Consider the following 20,046-nt stretch of genomic DNA (forward strand, 5'->3'; position numbering starts at 1 on the left):
ATGTAGTGCTTAGTATCACTTCCACTGTTCTATGCAATTCTGGATTTAGTTCTCAGAATCACTTCTTTACTTTAACTACAAAATTTAGCTCCCCTTTCCTAATTTTATCTCTGCACTGCAGAAATCTTTTAAATGTTTTAAAATCAATTGGTAATTTATTTATTTTTAAATAGCACATATACATTCCCTGGTCTACCTACCTTCAGATTGTTCATCATACGCATCTAGGTGCTTCGTGATTACTCAGTAGCTCATCTGATGCAATGATCCTGCATGTCCAGCAGAGTCAATGAAATGAATACCATGGTGGATTGGCAAGGAACGGAAGACTATTAAGACTAATACATACACTAAATGGACAAAAGTATTTGGATACTTGACCAATTACACTAACAGGGACTATAATAACATTGTATTCAAATACATATACTTTAATATGGAGTTGGTCCCCCTTTGCAGCGTTAAGAGCTTCCACTCTTTTTGGAAGGCTTTCCACAAGATGTTGGAGTGTTTCTGGGGGAATTTGTGCCCATTCATTCTGTAGAGCATTTATGAGGTCAGGCAGTGATGCTGGACGAGAAGACCTGGCTCACAATCTCCCTCCCAGTTCATCCCAAAGGTCTTCAATAGGGTTGAGGTCGGGACTCTGTGCGGGATAGTCAAGTTCTTCCATACCGAACTCATCAAACCATGTCTTTGCAATCTTTGCTTTGTGCACTGGGGCACATTCATGTTTGAATAGAAAAGGGCCTTCCCCAAACTGTTGCCACAAAGTTGAGAGCATAGCATTGTTCAAAATGACTTGGTATGCTGAAGCATTAAGATTGCCCTTCACTGGAGATAAGGGGCCTAGCCCAAACCCTGAAAAACAGCCCCATACCATTATTTCTCCTCCACCAAACTTCACAGTTGACATAATGCAGTCAGGCAGGTAAAGTTCTCCCGACATCCATCAAACTCAGTCTCGCCCATCTGACTGGCAAACAGAGAAGCGTGATTTGTCACTCCACAGAACACGTTTCCATTGCTCCACAGTCCAGTGTCTGTGTGCTTTATACAACTCCATCCGACGCTTGGCATTGGTCTTGGTGATGTGAGGCTTGTATGCAACTGCTCGAGCATGGCAGCCCATTCCAATAAGCTCCCGTGCGCACAGTTTTTGTGCTTACATTAATGCCAGTGGAAGTTCAAAACTCTTCAGCTATGGAATCAGCAGAGCCTTGGTGACTGTTGTGCACCATGTGCCTTAGCAGTCATTGACCCTGCTCTGGGATTTTACGTGGTTTTCCGCTTCGGGGCTGAGTTGCGCTTGTTCCTAAACTCTTCCACTTTCTAATAATAACACTTACAGTTGACCGTGGAATATCCAGCATGGATGAAACTTCACGAAGAGGTGGCATCCTATCACAGTACCACGCCTGAAGTCACTGAGCTCTTCAGAAAGACCCATTTTGCACCACAAATGTTTTGAAATAGAATCTGCATGGCTAGGTGCTTGATTTTATACACCTCTGGCAAATGGTCTAATTGAAACACCTCAATTCAATAATTAACAGGTGTGACCAAATACTTTTGTCCATATGGTGTATATTTATTGTGATAACTCTATATAACGTGGTATCATTTGTGGGTACCAATTTCTGTTGTTCCCCCTATCCTATTCCCTGAAAAATTGGTATGTTTGTTTTTTTTACAATGGGACAAGAGAGATTGTACACTGTTTGCTGAGCTCATTTCCCTCTCTTGTTTTCTATATCCTATGATTGTTACTCCCCATAAAAGTAAAATTAAGATCAAGGTTTAAAAACACCTGAAAAATGGGTCTTGCTCTGAGCGCCATACTTCTTTGCTACAGCCCTGGTAATTACTACCTGTTAATTGTGTGTAAGCAGTGTATTTAACAGCTCTCTATTGACACTAGATGGCGCTTTCTTCAGCTTTTGAATTAGTGTAAGCTATTTTTGAATTCATATTGTAAGATGTTGCTGGGCTTGCATGACTGTGAATTGGTATAGTTTAGATAAGTTTATTTGGATCCTTATGAACCCCTTCACCCTGATGTTGGGCATCACTAAGAGGATGAATTAGCTCAGTAATTGAGAGAGTTTGTTGTAAAATTATGACACTACCTCTGTTGTACCTAAGTACTATATATAATAAAACGTACTATATATAAGATAATTCCAAAAGCACTAATACACCCAGACTCAGCTCCGAGCACCAGTGTACCATTCCCTCAATCATTGGATGTAGTCATATTGGCGACAGATTCATTCTGTCGATATGTTTCATTTGTTGACATTGTGACTGACGACAGTAGTAATGTAATTCTAAGGGCAATATAAATGGCAGCTGGCGGACCCGCCTGCATTACAGTCACTGGACCCGCCAGCATAACAGCCAATTTATTAGCTAGCCAGTCATTCAGGAGTGGTCTCTTAGCCAATTAAGAATAAGAGAACACTCCTGATCAGCAAAAAGGTTTGGTAGATCCGGGTAAATGTATTAAACTGCGGATTCTACAAATCAACGATTTTTGCCTCTTTTGATAGCCATATTAAAACAACTATTTTGTTAAAGACAAAACCTGTTATCAAGGAAAATCTGCGATTGTATTAATCCGCAGTTTAATACATTTAAATATGTAAACACTTAATACACTATAGATTGTTTTGTTCATTGCAAACATTGTCTAGGTATCTCTGTTAAGAGGTTAGTCAAAACAGTACCTGTAATACAGAACAGAGTTTCGGGAAGTTTGTTTACTGATCCCCAGCAAGTAGCAGCAGTTACTACAATTTAACTTTAATTTACACATTTGGTCGTTGTTGGACATTCAGTACTTATACATGTCACTCCTCTTAGTAATAATAGAATCGCTTTCATTTCTGTGGGAGGAAAGTGTCTTTACTTCCATATCTGTACAATGTATTCCTCTAAAATGCTGACGTGGTTGAGCTGGTTTGTACACAACATAGTAACAGCCCACTAAATTCAGATAAAAGCAGAGATTTCTGTTTAGCGAGACAGTTTGTTCTACAGATTTCTCATAAAGAGGATGTTCAATTAAATTTAGATTTTCTCACCCCTTTAATTTTTTACATTACCCATCCTGCTAATACCTATCCCACAATCCAGTGCTGACCAGGTGGTGTATAGACACAGGTACATTTTGCACCTCCGCTTTGGGGTCTCTGCCCCAGATTCAACTCCTCCAGTGTCGTTGCACCTCTTTCAGTGGCTCTGATCCTGTTGGTCGCACCCACGCTCTTTGGATACAGGTTTCAGCTTGCACTGAATATACCCCTTTGCACCACGGCTAATATTAGCTCTGTTGAAATTAGTATTGTTATATGTTATCTGTTTTTTCCTGTAAGACCACATAATGTTTTATTGTTTGTCCTCTGTACGCGCTGAGGACCATTTGTGGCACCCTATAAATAAGGGATAATAATAATAATAATAATCAAAAATAATAATACACCAATAGTTGACAACAGTCCCAATTTAAAGATTTAACCCTGAATAGGGAAATGTCCCTAAATTTCATTATGAACCAGCTGCACAATAGAATTCCTTTTTTTTTGCCTATTAGATACAATTCTATTCTATAGTTCTGGTGTTATACTCTCCTGTCTTTATAAGTTACATTTTATTGAAAAGGAGCATTTAAAATGCAAGGAAAAAAATTGTGTTCATAACCTGGTTGGGTGTAACTATATCTCAGTTAGGGTATGCCTGATTTAAACCTGGCCCATATGCTACTGGTGCAGAACTAGATGCAATTTATCTCAGCATATGGAGGTAAATATTTGATTTTTACATATAGCTTTTTAGAGTGTACTTTTTGTACACATATGTGCGCAGCTCAGCGTCAGCACCTATGTATGGAAAATAGACTTAAGTGCACTTAAAACGTGCTGATTTCAACTTGGAGGTGGACACCAGACCCCGGGGACATAGTTGTAGAATTTAATTACGATAGCGGATTTAAAGATAAACTCTCCAAGCCCAGAATTAATGGTGTCAGGGCATGGAAGGACCTGAGCTTTGTGTGTTCACTCTCTGGCAGCACGTTTGTATAGCATCACTACCTTCAAGTGGTGTTTAACAGCTTTTAAAAGAACAAATTAGAATCAACACTCTAATCCACCCCCGGCCATCCTGCATTTAGCCCAGCATCCTTCCTCAGCACTCTGCCCGCAATGTAGCATTCCTGATTCAAAGTAAACAAAGTCAGGAGGAATTAGAGTAACTAACAAAGAGGTGCTGCAGCAGCTATACATGCGTATACACTACCTAGAAATGTTTCCAGGTGCCGCTGAAGGAGCCCAGTTATATAAGCGATACCCTCCTACAAACAGGTGGCACTATGTTGGTGAACATTTGACCCTCACAATCAGTGAGTGACTGGTGGCCAAATGTCACCAGTGGGAGGGCCAGTGACAACAGTTTGCAGGCTAATAACAAAACACCTTACAAACCAGTAACTGCCAGGTTGGCGGAATAAGCCCATCCTATCACACCTCCTGAAGAGAATTCTAAATAGAACCCACGTGGATCTATCAGTAGTCTAAAACAATGATACATTCAAAGAAAACACAAAACCATTTTTTGTTATTTTACATTGGAGTTAAGGGGCAAAAAATACACCTACAATGGATTTTTCTACATAAATAGAACAAAAAAAAAACAGAAGCGTCAAACATAGTGTAATATGCAATAAACAAATGTGATTTTTTTTTTTCCTATAGTGTAACGAGTCACTGCGAATCAAAGAGTAATGAAAAATCTGTTGTGTAAGGTCAATTCCAGAAGACGAAAATTCTTTGCAAGTTTTTTTCAAGTTCACATCTGGATCCATATTGGAAACTGCAAAGCTCCACACAAATAAAAGACAATATAGTAATGCATTCTTCATAAATGTTAGATGTAATCTCTATATCAATTTGTGCACCATATATATCTCTTTAGACTATTGCATGTTAATACCTATTGTTTAGGTATTGCACTAATAAACAAGTGCTTAAAGGATAAGTAGCTGCCTTACTGTATGTTTATTCTAATTTTATCTGTATTTTGTCTGTGTAATTATCACTAAGCGCCTACAACTTTTATATTTGGTTTATATGTTCTACATAAATGTTAGAAGCCTTAAATAAACCTTTTCCTCTGAGAAACTAGCACTAATTTCAATAGTGGTTCCCCTGTCAAAAACGGGGTTTTCCGTTGTCATTCATTTCTGATGGGGAATGCAGTACTGTCTACTTACTATTTTCTTTCATGCGTTTATTTGCTAATCCTCAAGGAAGTGTAAAAAAACCAAAAATATTAACTTGCTAACCACTTCCTGTTACATCAGCGTTGCCTCACATAGTTGGGCCAGCTCAGCAAACTGCAAACTCCTACAGAGACTTATGTTATTTCTTTAACACAGGAAGGACTTATAATTATCTGTAGCGTTCTCTTTTTTCTCAATTTGTAGATTACGTTGTATGCAACTAATCTACCTTCATGGATTAAATGGGTGGTCCACTTCAAGAAGCCCCCAACATCTCCTCTTTCTACATTACTACCAAAAGGTCTGACTGAAAATTTGGGACATATTAGGCCACGCCCTAATCTGTCTAAATCATCCTGTAATCTGAACAAACAAGGCCATTTTGTGGCAAGACCATATCCCAAAAATTTGGACCACCCTGTGAAATCAGGATTGCTGCCAGATATGTTTATATATTGCTCCCCTCATATAGCAAATAAGGGGAGTTCCTCCCTCTGTAACACTTTCATTTCCGGGCGCTGAAGCATACTGCTTGTAGACAGGGACAGACAGGGGCAAGGCAAGTATAATTTGAGCCACACAGCACATGGCCGCACCTAGCAAGTGTTCTGATTGTCTTTTGTTTTATCTCAGGTTAGAGATGACATATAATAAAACATGTGTACAAAACCATAAACATTTAACTAGTAGGCAGTCATAGAGAATACAGGGATTCTCATACAGACAAATTGGGCAGCCTAAAGGGACTGCAGTTGTGCACCTGAGATGAGTAAATAGTAAATCAATTTAGTTGTACAGTAGAGACATTAAGGAAAGTAAGGCAAAAAAAAGGAGTAAATGTTCTCCGGGACAAACCATGGTACAATGCAAGGGGTGCAAATTCGTTTATTATTTTGCACACAAGTTTAACACTGGCTGTTTTTTCATCTAGCACACAAACACTTGATGCTTTTTTTTTATACTGAAATATAAGGTTGATCTAGGACATGCCCTATCCCAACTATAAATCTGTCCCCACATTTTAAATTTACCTCCCCTTTGTTGCAACATGGTTTTGCCCAGGTGCAAAGTTACTCCCTTTTTATGCTTTGCTCTCCTTAATGACTCAAGCCCATGGAGAGAGACCTTTGAATCAAAAACATGTGATGTTGACTGCTGGGAGGATGGTGGAATAAAGTAAATTCTAACCATGGAGCTCTAGATTGTTTTCTATAGGAGTGGAATCTTAGTAGCACATCATTAGTGTAATCCGATTCCTAACTTTGTAATGCAGGTAGATCCAGTTATTGGTGAATTGTAAACGGAATACCAAGAATAACAGAGTTGTTAAGTAAACTGGAGATGAACTCTATTTAAGCCACATACCAGATTTGGTTGATGATCATAGTATTAGTTGCTGGGGTACACTTTTTTCAAACTTCTGTAATTTGGTAGGATTACATCATAGGCAAATTAATCTGTTTGTAAGGCTTCCTGTAAAAAGTTTGCCATGTATTATCAGTAAAAGATCATAGGGACACTGAATGGTACTTATTTGTGCTATTAATAGCAAAATATCTTTGCAGAATTTGTTGAGCATCCCCACCATTTTGGCAAAACATAATCAATACAAATGGTTTGGCATTCTGATTGTCTTTTATGAAAAATAAAATAGATGTTTAATATCACCCCTTTCAGTACTGTTCAACATTCTTTGCCTGTCATGCTTTGCCCAACTTTGTACCAAACACAGGATTAGATATTAGGATATTAGGTTAAGCATTAAGGCTCAATATGAATATCTTAGTAAAATATCAGGCCAATTGCCATTCAGCATATAGGGGTCTATCTGTCATTTTTGTCTGCCCTGAATATTAGTCAGATGAGTCTATGCTGTATTTCTTATAGCAATTTGCCATAATTTATATTTACATATAACTAGCTATATAAAATCAGGTTCACAATAAATAATCTACAGCCGCACGGTCTAGTCACACTCATTTTTCTGTCACTGCACGATGGTAGAAAAGCCTGGCCTCCAGGACAAAAGTTTTCAAGTTCTCTGGCTGTAGCTTATATCGCAAAAGGACTCAAACTGTCCAGTCCTTCTCCATGTTCCGGAGTGCTTCTGTTTTGTTGTGGACTGCAGTGGCACACCCAGAAACCCTCCCCCCTCCGCTAACTAAGTGCCCACCATAGCGGCACTGTACTATATAGCAGCCGCGGCGCTGTCAAAGAAGCGTCCGCGGTGGTGCTGTATTGTATACAGCACCGCCGCGGATGCTTCTTTGACAGCCCCGCGGCTGCTGTATAGGACAGCGCTGCCGAAACGGAGCGCATGCGCAGCAGCTCTCTCGCGTGTTTTGTTTTTTGGTTTTTTTGGGTCAGGGGGGGAAACTTCCCTTTACAAGGCAGCGCCGCTTTAAATTTAAACGCCGAAAACGCCGAACTCGCGGGTGTTGAAGAACCCGGAGCTTAATACATTTACCCCCAGATATGGGTTTTAGTTCCACTAATTAAAAAAAACTAAAAATAGAAAAAAATATTGATTTATTTTACATATTTCAAAACATTTTAAACATTGAAAAAAAACTTTATTAAAAAAATAAAGCATGGAGTTTGTATGTTCTCCCCGTGTTCACGTGGGTTTTTTCCGGGTGCTCCGGTTTCCTTCCACAATCCAAAAATATACAGGTAGGTTAACTGGCTGCTATCAAATTGACCCTAGTCTCTCTCTCTTTCTCTCTCTCTGTGTAGGTATGTTAAGGAATTTAGACTGTAAGCTCAACCTGGGTCTCACCAAACACAATTATAAAGTTGAAAAAAAAACCAAAAAAAACACATCACAAGAGAAGCCAATCAGAGCTCCTCTTGTGATGTTGCCATGGAGACCCCGGGCAGACCCGTGTTCAGTATTAACAGGGTCTACCTGGGAATTTCTCTCCGTGGGAGCCTCTGTTCCCCGACAATATCCCGGGTTCATATACCCAGGATAATGCTGAGGCGGCAGTGTGAAAGTGGTATTAATAAATCAGCACCATAGTCCAGTATGCTGCAAGATATTGGTGGTCAATGTTGCATTGATGTGCTTTAGTCAAGAACGGGTTTGTCAGCAGTTTGGGCATGTTCACTCTATACTCTAATCCTCACTGTGGTCAAATGCTCAGGTCTCTACAACTCAGCGGCTATTCACCCTGGCTGGTTGCTTCTCCAGCCATAGAATCCTGGATAACTTTAAAAGTACACAGAACACCTGTTATGTAATGTAATTTGTTCGTGTTTACTGAAATGTAAATAATCATGGCACCATAAGGATATATATCTGTTAGCATTGCTGCCTGGCAGCACTGATGCCTTGGGTTGTGACCAGGGCACTATCTGCATGAATGTTGTCTGTTCTCCAGTTTACTAAGACACACCAAAAACATAAAAATAGGTTGCCCTTGGTGTGTGCATGTTTGTGTGCATGTGGTAAGGAAAGTACATTGTAAGCTCCACTGGGGAAGGGACCAGGCCCAATGAATGAATTATCTGTGCAACGCTGCAGAATATGTCAGCTCTATATAAAGAAAGGACAATAAAAAGAATTTCAGCCTTGCCCTAGCATAGCCATTATCTCTTTATATAACATATCTGGTAAAAACCTGATTTCACTGAAATCTGTCCAGCAGTACATGCTTTTATGTATTCAGTGCCAACATGCCATACAGTGTACATAACAACTCAGGATGGACACCTTATGAAACAGTGACATACAGCAGGATGAGAACAAGTTCAAAAGAGAAGGATACAGAATATTTCATCATCATACTGATAAAACGAAACTTTTTCAGCTGCGTTTGAGGTGTAAATCCTGTGTACTCTCTTATAATAAAAAGCCTTATTGTTGCAGTCCTTCCATCTCCTGGCAGCACACAGTGAGCTGCTGTTTATCATATTTCTGTTGGCAGAAATACCCAGCTGGGAGGGGAGGGGGGGATTCCATGGCTGGCCCCTACCAGCTACAGACAGGATGAGGGATGGCTAAACCTTCCTGTCACAGATCACAGAATTTCAGTGTCACAGCAACAACGTACAAAGAAATAGCAAAATGAAATTGTATTTATACAGTCGAAGGGGCTGTCTACCTTCATGCAACTTTTACTAATTACAGTACTTTAGTGCCTTTCAGCCATGTATTTACACAATCACAGTGATTTACGTCTGTTGCCTTTGAATGAGACATAAAGATGGGTTGTGTACATCTGTATCCAATACAGAGATCAAAGCAGAACTGTTTTTCTATACAAAAATAACAGGAATTAACAACGCTGCTTGCTCCTATAAACCCATGGCTGAAAATACAAAATTGCTAGCAAGATAAGGCAATATGCTTTATAAAAGTTGTAGGAGGAAAATCACCTATAAGCAGAAAAACCCTTTTAACTTCAAAGATTATTTATACAGTACAATACAAATCTTCATAGAAATGACATTCAACATGTACATGAATGTTATGGTAAGATTGTACAATCACTGCACAACAGTTATGTACTAATTGTTATCTGTTATAGATACAGACTCTAAATGTATAAACAATCAGTAAATGTATGCATTTTTTGACAGTAGTCATGTTTCAAAATAGTCTTGTAAGAGGGAATTAAATAAAAATAAACAAAGCAACAAAAACCAGCAGTTTGTTGGAGAATCCCTTCTCAAGGCATGTTTCCCAGACTATTCTGGATAGTCAATGACATTTCTTCCAGCTGTTTAACTTGATCTGATCCAGCACAAATGAACAGCACCAAATTTTTTGTCCAGAGCTAGAAGCTGTCCTGGCACAAAATATGAATAAATCTCACTGCTGGCCTGGTACCCAGTCACCGCAGAACATGGAAAGAAAGCAATTTAAGTCTATAACAAGATCAGTAGGGTGCATCTCATTGATTACTGGAATGTATACTTACATCTTTATTGAAGCCTTCACAGCTGAAGCAGAGACTTGTAGTATTAATTAAGCAAGTTATGAAACGTGACTCAAAACTTGTCTCCAATAATTGATCATTAAAGCTCAAAATGAATCTCATGAGGTTTCTGTGTATTTTATGGTATTTTATTTCCTGATAAAGAAATCTGATACTGGAGATTTCCGCATAACTTGAACAATAAGACTCATTTATAGAAGTGCAAAAGTACTTTGCAAGTGCTAGTTTGTGGCAGCAGACACTTTTACGGATAAGTGCATGCATTTGCATACCAAGAAGGCTGTGGCTGAAGGGGAGCAAAATTCTGCACGCTTCAATGGGGGGAGTTTAGCAGAGCCAGGTTGCAGAGTGCGCATGATTTCATTGCAGAAAGAGAATATATATATATATATATTAGATTAAACAGTGCATAAGACACACTTAAGGAGCAGGGGGTGTTACTGCTTTGTGGGACGGCACCTGGACCTTTTTTTTTCCCGCGACAAAAATAACGTTTTGGACCACTATTGGGCATGTATCCTTTACATTACATGGAACACAGTTTGAGCCTTTCAGTTACACTTTTCTGAAAAGCACATTTTTAGGTAATAATAAAAACATTCAAACACATGAAAGTGGCACTTGTAATAAGACCATGCTCGTGCCCCATCACTTTCATGATTAATAAGACATGACGAGTAAACCAAGCAGTATTTTGGGAGAAAAAGGTAAAAGTTGAAATTGATGAATGTGGTGGTCCTAAGGGGATAGGAGTTTGGACTATAAAGGACATTATCACTCATACCTGCATCTGCATTTTATACTTCATCCACAAATCTAGGCGCAGATTGATTTTTTAGGGGACATTTGGGTGGGCACCTTGAAATGCATTGGACACATAGGCACACTGGAATGTTGGTCCACATTTTCCATTGTTCGCAAAGGAGCCTTAGAAATGAGTTAAAATATCTGTCAATATTTTGGGTCTGGGTTCAGTGGTAGCTGCTCTTCAGCCACTCTTGGACTACAAGTTTTAGCTAACTCTGCAACCAGCAAATGTCAGAACTTGCTGGGACCGCTAGGTCCAAGAACAGCTGGAAAACCCCTTGATGTTTATCCCCTTTCTATACAAGATAACGTAAGTACTTGTCAGATGGCTTCAGGGGAGTTCGTGATTGACTTGTGCACTTGAAAGTCCCATACAGTTTATCATTATTAAACATGTGCTGTAGACAATTGTCGCATCAAACCATAAGGATATCTTTGCTAGCACATCCACCCGCCTGAGTGCCTTACATGAACAGCCAAATTTGACATATGCATCCATTCGTTGCTCGGACCTCAGAAACACTATGTACAAGGGCATCTTTACTTATTTACCTACTTTTATATATAGTATGGTCACTCCCTGGTATATCGTATGTCCCAATTCCATAATGTCAATATCCAACCCATTCAATTCTATATTTATGAAGCAGTCACACATTTACATACGTGTTCCAGTTTAGAACCCAGAGTCATGCTCACATAACAACAATTATTATATACATATATACAGTCCACTAAAAGATCAGAATCTATATGTCTGGTGGTGATAAAAGGTGGAGCATGTGACACCTCAGTAAGAACTCAGTTTACATAACTTGGCTAGCTGGAAGAAATGGAGCCGATATGCTCCAGCATAATATTACTGGATACACTTTGATGTCTCAACTGGAGAGAGGAGAGCACAGAGTGACAAAGATATTACTAGAGAGAAAAATACCTGTCTTAGATTTCTTGGATGTCATTTCTCTGCCCATGTGGAGAGCACCATGATTCCAGTGCCTATTGCCTGATAGTATAACCTTACTGGCTAATTTAGTAGTTCTTTATATGATTTTAGTGAAATAGTATCTCATGGTTAGGTTAACATGATATCTTATTATATATATATATATATATATATATATATATATATATATACATATATATATATATATATATATATATACATATATATATATATATATATATATATATATATATATGTGTCCTTTAAGATTAGACATGTTCTCTGGGTTATAGTTCTGTGAAGTCTTTATATATTATATATTTAGAGAAATAGCAGAAGAAGACCCATTCTATACGACATGCACATAGTTTTGTTTGGTAGCAAAATGTGTCTTGTTCTCCAGCTGCAAACATAGAATGATAAAAAGTAAAGTGCAAAGCAGTTTGTGCTCTGATATCTCCAAGATCTTCTCTCTTCTGACTGCTGAACTACTAAAAAGGAACACTTCTCCTTTGGAGTGCAAGTAATTCTTTCTGCTTCTCTTTCTGCTTTTCAGTCACTACCTCTGGGATGTTTGATATGTTTTTGGGTCCTTTGATCTCCTTCAATACTTCAGAAGCTTCTTGAAGGTCCTTCATTACCTCATTCAGAAGTGTCACTTGATTAACATCAAGCGTATTGCCTTCTGGGGTCTGTCTGAGTTGTTCCTTCAAGACTTGGTTTAAAAGACTCTCTGTTCTCTCTCTTCCACAAGCCAGCTTCATCTCCATTTTGTAAAAATGGTCTTTAGTTAGTTGTATTATAGAATTGTCATGTTCTCTCTCATTTTCATAGTCCTTTGTGTCTTCAGACAAGAGGTCTCCCATGGATAATGCTTTTATTCGTCTCTCGAGGCCACTAAGTTGTATTGGTGCTAGGACGGCTTTCTTATTGTGTTGTAATTCTGGAGTCTTCTTCTTCTCACTCAAGAGTGTAATTGGTTGTCCTCTAGGCATTTCTTGAATTTCTTCGGTCAGCATTTCATTTTCCTCAAACATGTCTTTTTCTTGTATCTCAATGCAGTTACTTGTTCTTTCTGAGGACATTTCATTCTGAATATCTTCTTTATCTGTTACCTTATCATTTGAAAGATCTGCCACCCACTGGCTTTCTTCCTGTAGGCTGCTGATGCTGCCGTTTTCCTCCTTTCTTTCCATGTCTTCTGATAATACCCCTTGAAAAGTACTTAGCGTTTTTTCCAGCTCATCAGACTCAAAGTCGACCAGGTTCTCTTTGCTTCCTCTCTCATCTGATGCAATGCTTTCTTTTTCCAATACGTCTGAAGATGATCCCACCCATTTAATTTTCATCTTGTCTGACAAAATTTTGGGGGGAGGTTTGGGAGGAGAGCTCACCACGTCAGTCAGATCTTCTCTGCTCAAACTGTTAGGAGTTTTAAGTCCTGACTTCTCTTCCAACCTTTTCTCCTCATTTTCAGACAGCAGCCTCTCATGAGCGTAAACACTTTGTTTCAGGATTTTTGGAGGAGGAGTTGGTGCAGAAGGTGCTTGAATTTCTCTGTCCGTTGTGTCAGGAACGGAAGACTCCACGGGTTGAGGATTGTTTGGCTTTGTAGGTGGCATAGGAATCTTTACTGGTTCCTTTTGAGGTTGTGGCTCTACATCCTTAGCTCTAGGAGTAGGGGTAACTACTGTCAAAATTCCAGTGTCCAGTGCCTCCAGGCCTAGTCTTAGGGAATCATCATCGGCAGCCTCTGCCACCTGTATGAGATGTCCAGAGAACCAAACTTGTTAGTGGCAGTTAAAATCACATTATGGTTATTGAGACTGTACAGACACTTCTAAATATTTCCAGTTTCTACAAACCTTTACTGTGTCCAGCTCACAAGTTTTAGGCTGCAACCATACACTAGAGACTATGTTTAATTGTATCTAAGCTACAGCTATGCAGCCAGGTAGTAAGCACAAACATGCTCCATACTGTGTTTGAAATGTGCTAAAGGCGGCTAAGTGGTTAGTACTTTTGCCTTAGAGCACTGGGGTCATGAGTTCAATTCCCGACCATGGTCTTATCTGTGTGGAGTTTGTATGTTCTCCCCGTGTTTGCGTGGGTTTCCTCCGGGTGCTCCGGTTTCCTCCCACACTCAAAAAACATACTGGTAGGTTAATTGGCTGCTAACAGTATTGCCCCTAATCCCTGTGTGTGTTAGGGAATTTAGACTGTAAGCCCCAATAGGACAGGGACTGATGTGAGTGAGTTCTCTGTACAGCGCTGCGGAATTAGTGGCGCTATATAAATAAATTGTGATGATGTAAGTAATCATTTTGAATTCTATGTTGCCTTCACTGGACTAACAGGTGAGCAATTTTCCTATATAAAATACTTTTTGTAGGATAAATTAATTATTTTGTAACTAATTTGATTTAAAGGAAAACATTATTTAAACACAAAAACAGTTTTGTAATAAATAACTGATTTTGTAAAACAAACTCAAAACCTATTCTGTGTCACACCATGTCTATTACACACATCCCATTGTGTGATGCAATTCTCTAGTCTCAATTTTCTACTTATGGAGTCATTTCTGTGTTACACAAAATTAATTTGTAACGCAGAAAAAATTATTTTGGGGCACAGCAATTAATTACATACAGTTTTACTCTTTATTATGTAGAAATAATAATTGACAATTCGTCTCATACTCACTGGGGGAAGGGATTCTTTATATCTAGACAGTATCAACACAGTAATAATATAGAAAAGGCTGACTTTTGGCTTTTTCAAGACTGGGAAGCTGCATAACTATATAAATGAAGAGGTGATGTGTGATTGACATGTATATTATATGTAACTGATTTGCGGTTGATTTCATATATTGTTTGATTAGTGTATAAATAACATGTAATGCCTACACGATGTGTGAGTAATGTACGTCTATGATATGTGACTAATGTGTCAGTGATGTGTGATTAATTGGTATATAACTGCTGTACTGTGCGGAGTGTAAAGAAAGATCTAGGGGTGAGGAAATCTACATTGCAAATTGCCTTTTTAAAATTTTAATACCACCTGGAAAAAAAATCTGTGGAACTGTATCAGAAAGGATTATGGGGCTTATTTATCTGTTGCCTGGAAAACTAATTTAAAATATGTTTTTTACCCTTGCAGAGACTGGGTAACAACTTCTATCTTTAACATCTGTAGAAAATGTTCTTGTGGTCAGCTGGTTAACCGATAGAGTGAGCTATACACATACAGAAACATGAGCCTGGTAGGATTACTCTATAACTTTAGTCAACTGTAGATATATCATTCTGCATGTGAGTTTTGCACATACCTCTTTGAGGTGGATCCTGGTGGGAGGTCTTCTTTTTGTTGCTGCTACTTTAACGCGTTCCCGAGTCACGTGTTCTAGTGAGCAGCTGGTGTCTACTTTCACCTACCGGAAGACAATCCCAGAACATTATAAATATATCTTAAAACAGCGATCTCCAACTTTTTTACAGTAAATTGTTTTGCACACTGAAGAATGGGGAAGATGCAAATAGAATGGCACTGGGTGGGGGAGAGGAGGTGGTACAACTTGAACCTATGTAACTAACTTAGTTTCCCAGAATATGTACATTTCTTACATTATAATCTAACATTATAAACTACAACACTAGCTCCTGTCTATTGTTGTGTTATTCGGTCAATTGGTGACCTGTGCGGTAAGGGGAAATAAGGCCGATAAGACAGTAAACAGTAGGTTTTGAAAGTTACGTGGAGTATCGTCACTCTGAAAACACACTATAGTCTTCTTTAATTGACCACTGGACTTAAGTTATCACACATACAACTTTAAACAAACAGGGGCTGTGAAAGTTGCGGTAGGGTTTTGTTAGGTGTGTTTGACTACAGTCATTGCACTTATTGCATTTATGCTTTAAAACTTTATACTTAAATCTTTAGTCTACCAGAACATTAAAAACCTAATAGCAGCACAGAATATGTCCAGTAACTTAACTCCTTTATGTTCAGGGTGCCAAGGAGAACTGTATGGTACAAAGCTCAGGCTACCTATGGTGTGGGTAGATGGGGCGACAGCACAGGGCATGTGACTCAGGCTCCATTCCCTCATCCATGGCTATTTTCGATGCAGTGTTTGAAGCCTAGTAAGGCCCCAAGTGGCCAATGCTCTGGGAATCTGGTTTTCTCTCAGTGGCCTTGTTCATTTGTAGGCAGCCGGTGAGTAATGTGAGGATCTAGATCAGTGATGGCTAACCTGTGACACTCCAGGTGTTGTGAAACTACAAGTCCCAGCATGCTCTGCCAGCTATCAGCTAGTTATCTGCTGGCAAAGCATGCTGGGGCTTGTAGTTGCACAACACCTGGAGTGTCACAGGTTAGCCATCACTGATCTAGACCAACATACAGCCAAACTGAGCATCTACAATAGCAGCACCAAGCAGCAAATAAAAAAACTTCTGTCAAATTGATGCAGGAAGATTGTAATGGGAAATGCACCTAATATATCCCACTTATTTCTTAATTATATATGGCAATTTGTGGCAATATTAATTGTTAGCTATACTAACTGTTACATATTCCGTCATTAGATAGGTCAGTACCTCGTCAAAAATTTTGTTTTTGCCTCGGTTTATTCCATCATTCAGGGCCTGGATCCATGCGTCTCTTTCCTCTATATTCTTGGCCTGGAGTTTCACATCTTGCACCTAGGACATTAATAACCATTATTCACTGTGTCCATTTAGCAAAAACAAGATGAAACATGTGTTGTGACATCAGTGAATGGGAGGGGAAGGCGGAGGTTTATCAGAGGAATAATCACATTTAATTCTAGTGACATCTTTTCCAAAAAAGGGATTGCACCACATCTCTGTGCCTCTCCCCCGTTACTGGCATCTGGGCTTGTTTGTAGCGTTCAGATGATGTTATTACAAGTCCCACTTAAAAGCACACGTGATAATCTGTTCATTTTTAATCCATTATGCTGCGTGAAACATAATGTAAACAACGAGATACAAATGGTTACACAGAAATGTTTCAGGGACAAATACCTCGTAAACACACAACTAAACAGATACATTATGTCTACGTTTGTGTTGACATATTGAAGGATATTCTGTAAAATTAGAGGCAGCAGAAAATGTTCTTAAAACACTGTATTCTAATAAAAGATTTTCTTTAGACTGTACAATTGACCTTTTCTTTAAACTGAAAAAGTCATTTTCTGCTGTGAGTTCTTACGAAAACAGGCTTTTCATAATTGTTCCCAATTCTTTCCAGACAGGGTAACTTCCTACTTTTGTAATATTAATTGCTCAACTGGAAAATGTTTAAAAAGGCTACATTAAATGTATCCTGTAACTGATGCTTTATTGTGGCGTTACTGAACCACTCCTACTTTTCACTCATTGCGGGTTGGAAAAATAGTGATATAGTATAAAGTACAAAGAACAATTATCCTAAAGAAGAAAAATTATCCATGCCTCCTCTTTCATAGTATAGCCCCCAAGAAATTCAAATTTATTTATTTCATTATTATTTAATTCATGATTTACATGTATGTGCATGATATGTGCTAACATAAAAAAACCTCAAGGCTATTACAGCATTGAAGTTGAGCCTGTATGGCCTCACTTCCTGCCTCCCTATACTGCTGCCACCGCATTTCAAAATAGCCGATTACCTTAGTGCTGAACAAATACTTATAACGAGAATGGAGATTGCCAAAAAACTTCTGAGCAAAATGGAAAGGGTTAATCCCAACAAAGCGCTGACCGCCTGGTTTGAGGTTATGTGTAAAGAGAAGACATGCTGGCAGCTTCCTGATGTCTTGTATAATCTTGGGTGTCACCTCAACATTATGAGTCAGGCTCAGCATAAAAGGCCTTCACGGCTTTGCTCAGTTAACCCCTTGTGATCTGAAAAGTGCTAGTAATTTATTCATTTTGTAAAGAGACATAAATCCAACAAAATACTCAAGGAAGCCTCAATCATTGTCTCTGTAGTATTCTTATATGGGAACACGGTGATACATTTGCCAATTTACTGACAGTTAAAAAGAAGCATATGATTCTCATGTCTGTAAGAAAAGCATGAAGAGCCTGATTTATTTAGGATCTTAAATGAAGAGGTATCTTATTTCAGTCTCCTGGACAAAACCATGTTACAATGCAAGGGGTGCAAATGAGTGTTCTATTTTGCACATAAGTTAAATACTGACTGTTTTTTCATGTAGCACACAAATACTTGATAGCTTATTTGTACACTGAAATTTAAAGTTGATATTTGTGTGCTACATGAAAAAACAGTCAGTATTTAACTTATGTGCAAAACAGAAAACTAGTTTGCACCCCTTGCATTGTAACATGGTTTTGTCCAGGAGACTGAAATAAGATACCTCTTCATTTAAGATCCTTAATGAATCAGGCCCGAAGTCAGTAAACCTGGTCCCCCTCCTGACACTGCAATAATACACACGGAAGGGTCACACCAATCATTGTGGTAGTCTGTAGGAGTGTAACTCCCTAACATGATATCCCTGAATACACCTTTCATTGTAGGTGCTGCTTCTACTCTCATTTCTGGACACAATTTCAATATAGCATGTCTTCTGTATATAATGTGTCAGTAATATATGTTAGATAATCAGCAAACCTCTATACAATTTTCAGTAAAATGTTGTTTTCAAGGTCTAGCAACCTTGATCTGCATGTTTGATGACATTTGTGCATCTGGAGTCTTTATATGTGCCAATGCACAGCACATTACTGGAATACAGAAGAACAATAAACACAGGATGCTCCTAGAACACTGACTTGTTCCACAAAGCAAGTAAGTACACTGGGAGAAGAAAAGAGCAGGGTGTTCCAAAAGCTATTTAATTGGCTGATATGTATTTATCTATTTTGATTTTAGAACTGCAGAGACAGCAGAACTTTCAGGAGGCATCTCTCAGCCAGGCTTCATTTTCAGCCTGACAAAAAGGGGATGCCCTAGCCTTCCCAAAACATTGCTTATCCTACAGTCTCTGCAGCTCTATTTAAAACAAAATATACAATACTTGCTCTCTAAAGATATTAGCATTTGGCAGGGGAGGACTGACAAATTTTAGCCCAGGGGGCAAGACTCGTCTCAGCAACCTATTAGTAATATTTTAAAGGAAAAAAATGCAGGTGGCCCAATGACCCAGCCCAAGGTAGCCCACTATGGCCCCCCAGTCCAGCCTGTCCTTGGCATTTGGCATGCCTCATTATCTTTTTTTTAATAAATGGGCAAGAGAGGCTTTTGGCCACACCCATCCGGATAAGGATCCAACATCAGGCTTCCAAGCAGTAGAGCAGATCATTGAAGGAGACACATGCTTATAAGAAGGACATTGACTCTTTCAAAAGAGGGTATAAGAGAACAGGTCAAAACCCAGCATGTGCACCTGCACTATATCATAAATCTAACCTTAACATTAGTCCAAGCCATACCATAAATAGACACCTATTTAAAGCTTGAATAGTATGATGGGCCTATATATAATTTCCAGCTGCATCATTGTATTAAGTATGGCTTTTTTTAAAAAAAAAAAATCTCTGGTATTTATGAAAAAAATAACAGCTGCTCCTGTGATAATGGCCTGGAGTGGTAAAACTTACCTTACTGGGCCCAGTGAGTCTCAGCAGTAGTGTGCAGAGGGGTTATGTCTGGTGGCACCCATTTCATGGGTTGCACATTGCCATAATGACCCTTTTAGCTGGTGAAAACACCTGAACTGTTCTCACAAGCACTTGGGCTCAACACCCTCCGATAATTAGTTGTCTAAGACTATTCAAAGCTACTCGTATTCTTATCCAACCTCAGATATAAATTATAAACATAGCTCTAGCGCAAACACACTGTTCATCTCTGCCTCAGATCTAAAAATAATGTAAATGTAAACAATATGCATGCTTTATGTTATATTACTATTTTGAAATAACCTGGTACACTTTAGTTTTAGGATGGAGTTTCCAGCTACCGCTCATGTATTGTAAAGTGGTGGTTGGAATACAAATATGATTTTATTACAGGGC

At 38.8% G+C, this 20,046-nt stretch overlaps 1 protein-coding gene across 1 annotated transcript in view; it reads right to left on the minus strand.

The window, feature by feature from the left end:
• Window positions 1-8,919: 8,919 nt before the first annotated feature.
• PLEKHO2 (pleckstrin homology domain containing O2) overlaps window positions 8,920-20,046 on the minus strand; it is a 40,397-nt gene continuing 29,270 nt past the window's right edge. The window contains exons 4-6 of the mRNA XM_075207656.1: window positions 16,588-16,692; window positions 15,315-15,416; window positions 8,920-13,737 (exon numbers count right to left, since the gene is read on the minus strand). Coding sequence (XP_075063757.1) covers window positions 12,469-13,737; window positions 15,315-15,416; window positions 16,588-16,692 — 1,476 coding nt within the window. The 3' untranslated portion in view covers window positions 8,920-12,468. The remainder of the gene's footprint in view (window positions 13,738-15,314; window positions 15,417-16,587; window positions 16,693-20,046) is intronic.

Source organism: Mixophyes fleayi, chromosome 4 (genome assembly GCF_038048845.1).
Source record: "Mixophyes fleayi isolate aMixFle1 chromosome 4, aMixFle1.hap1, whole genome shotgun sequence".
NCBI classification, from domain to species: domain Eukaryota; kingdom Metazoa; phylum Chordata; class Amphibia; order Anura; family Limnodynastidae; genus Mixophyes; species Mixophyes fleayi.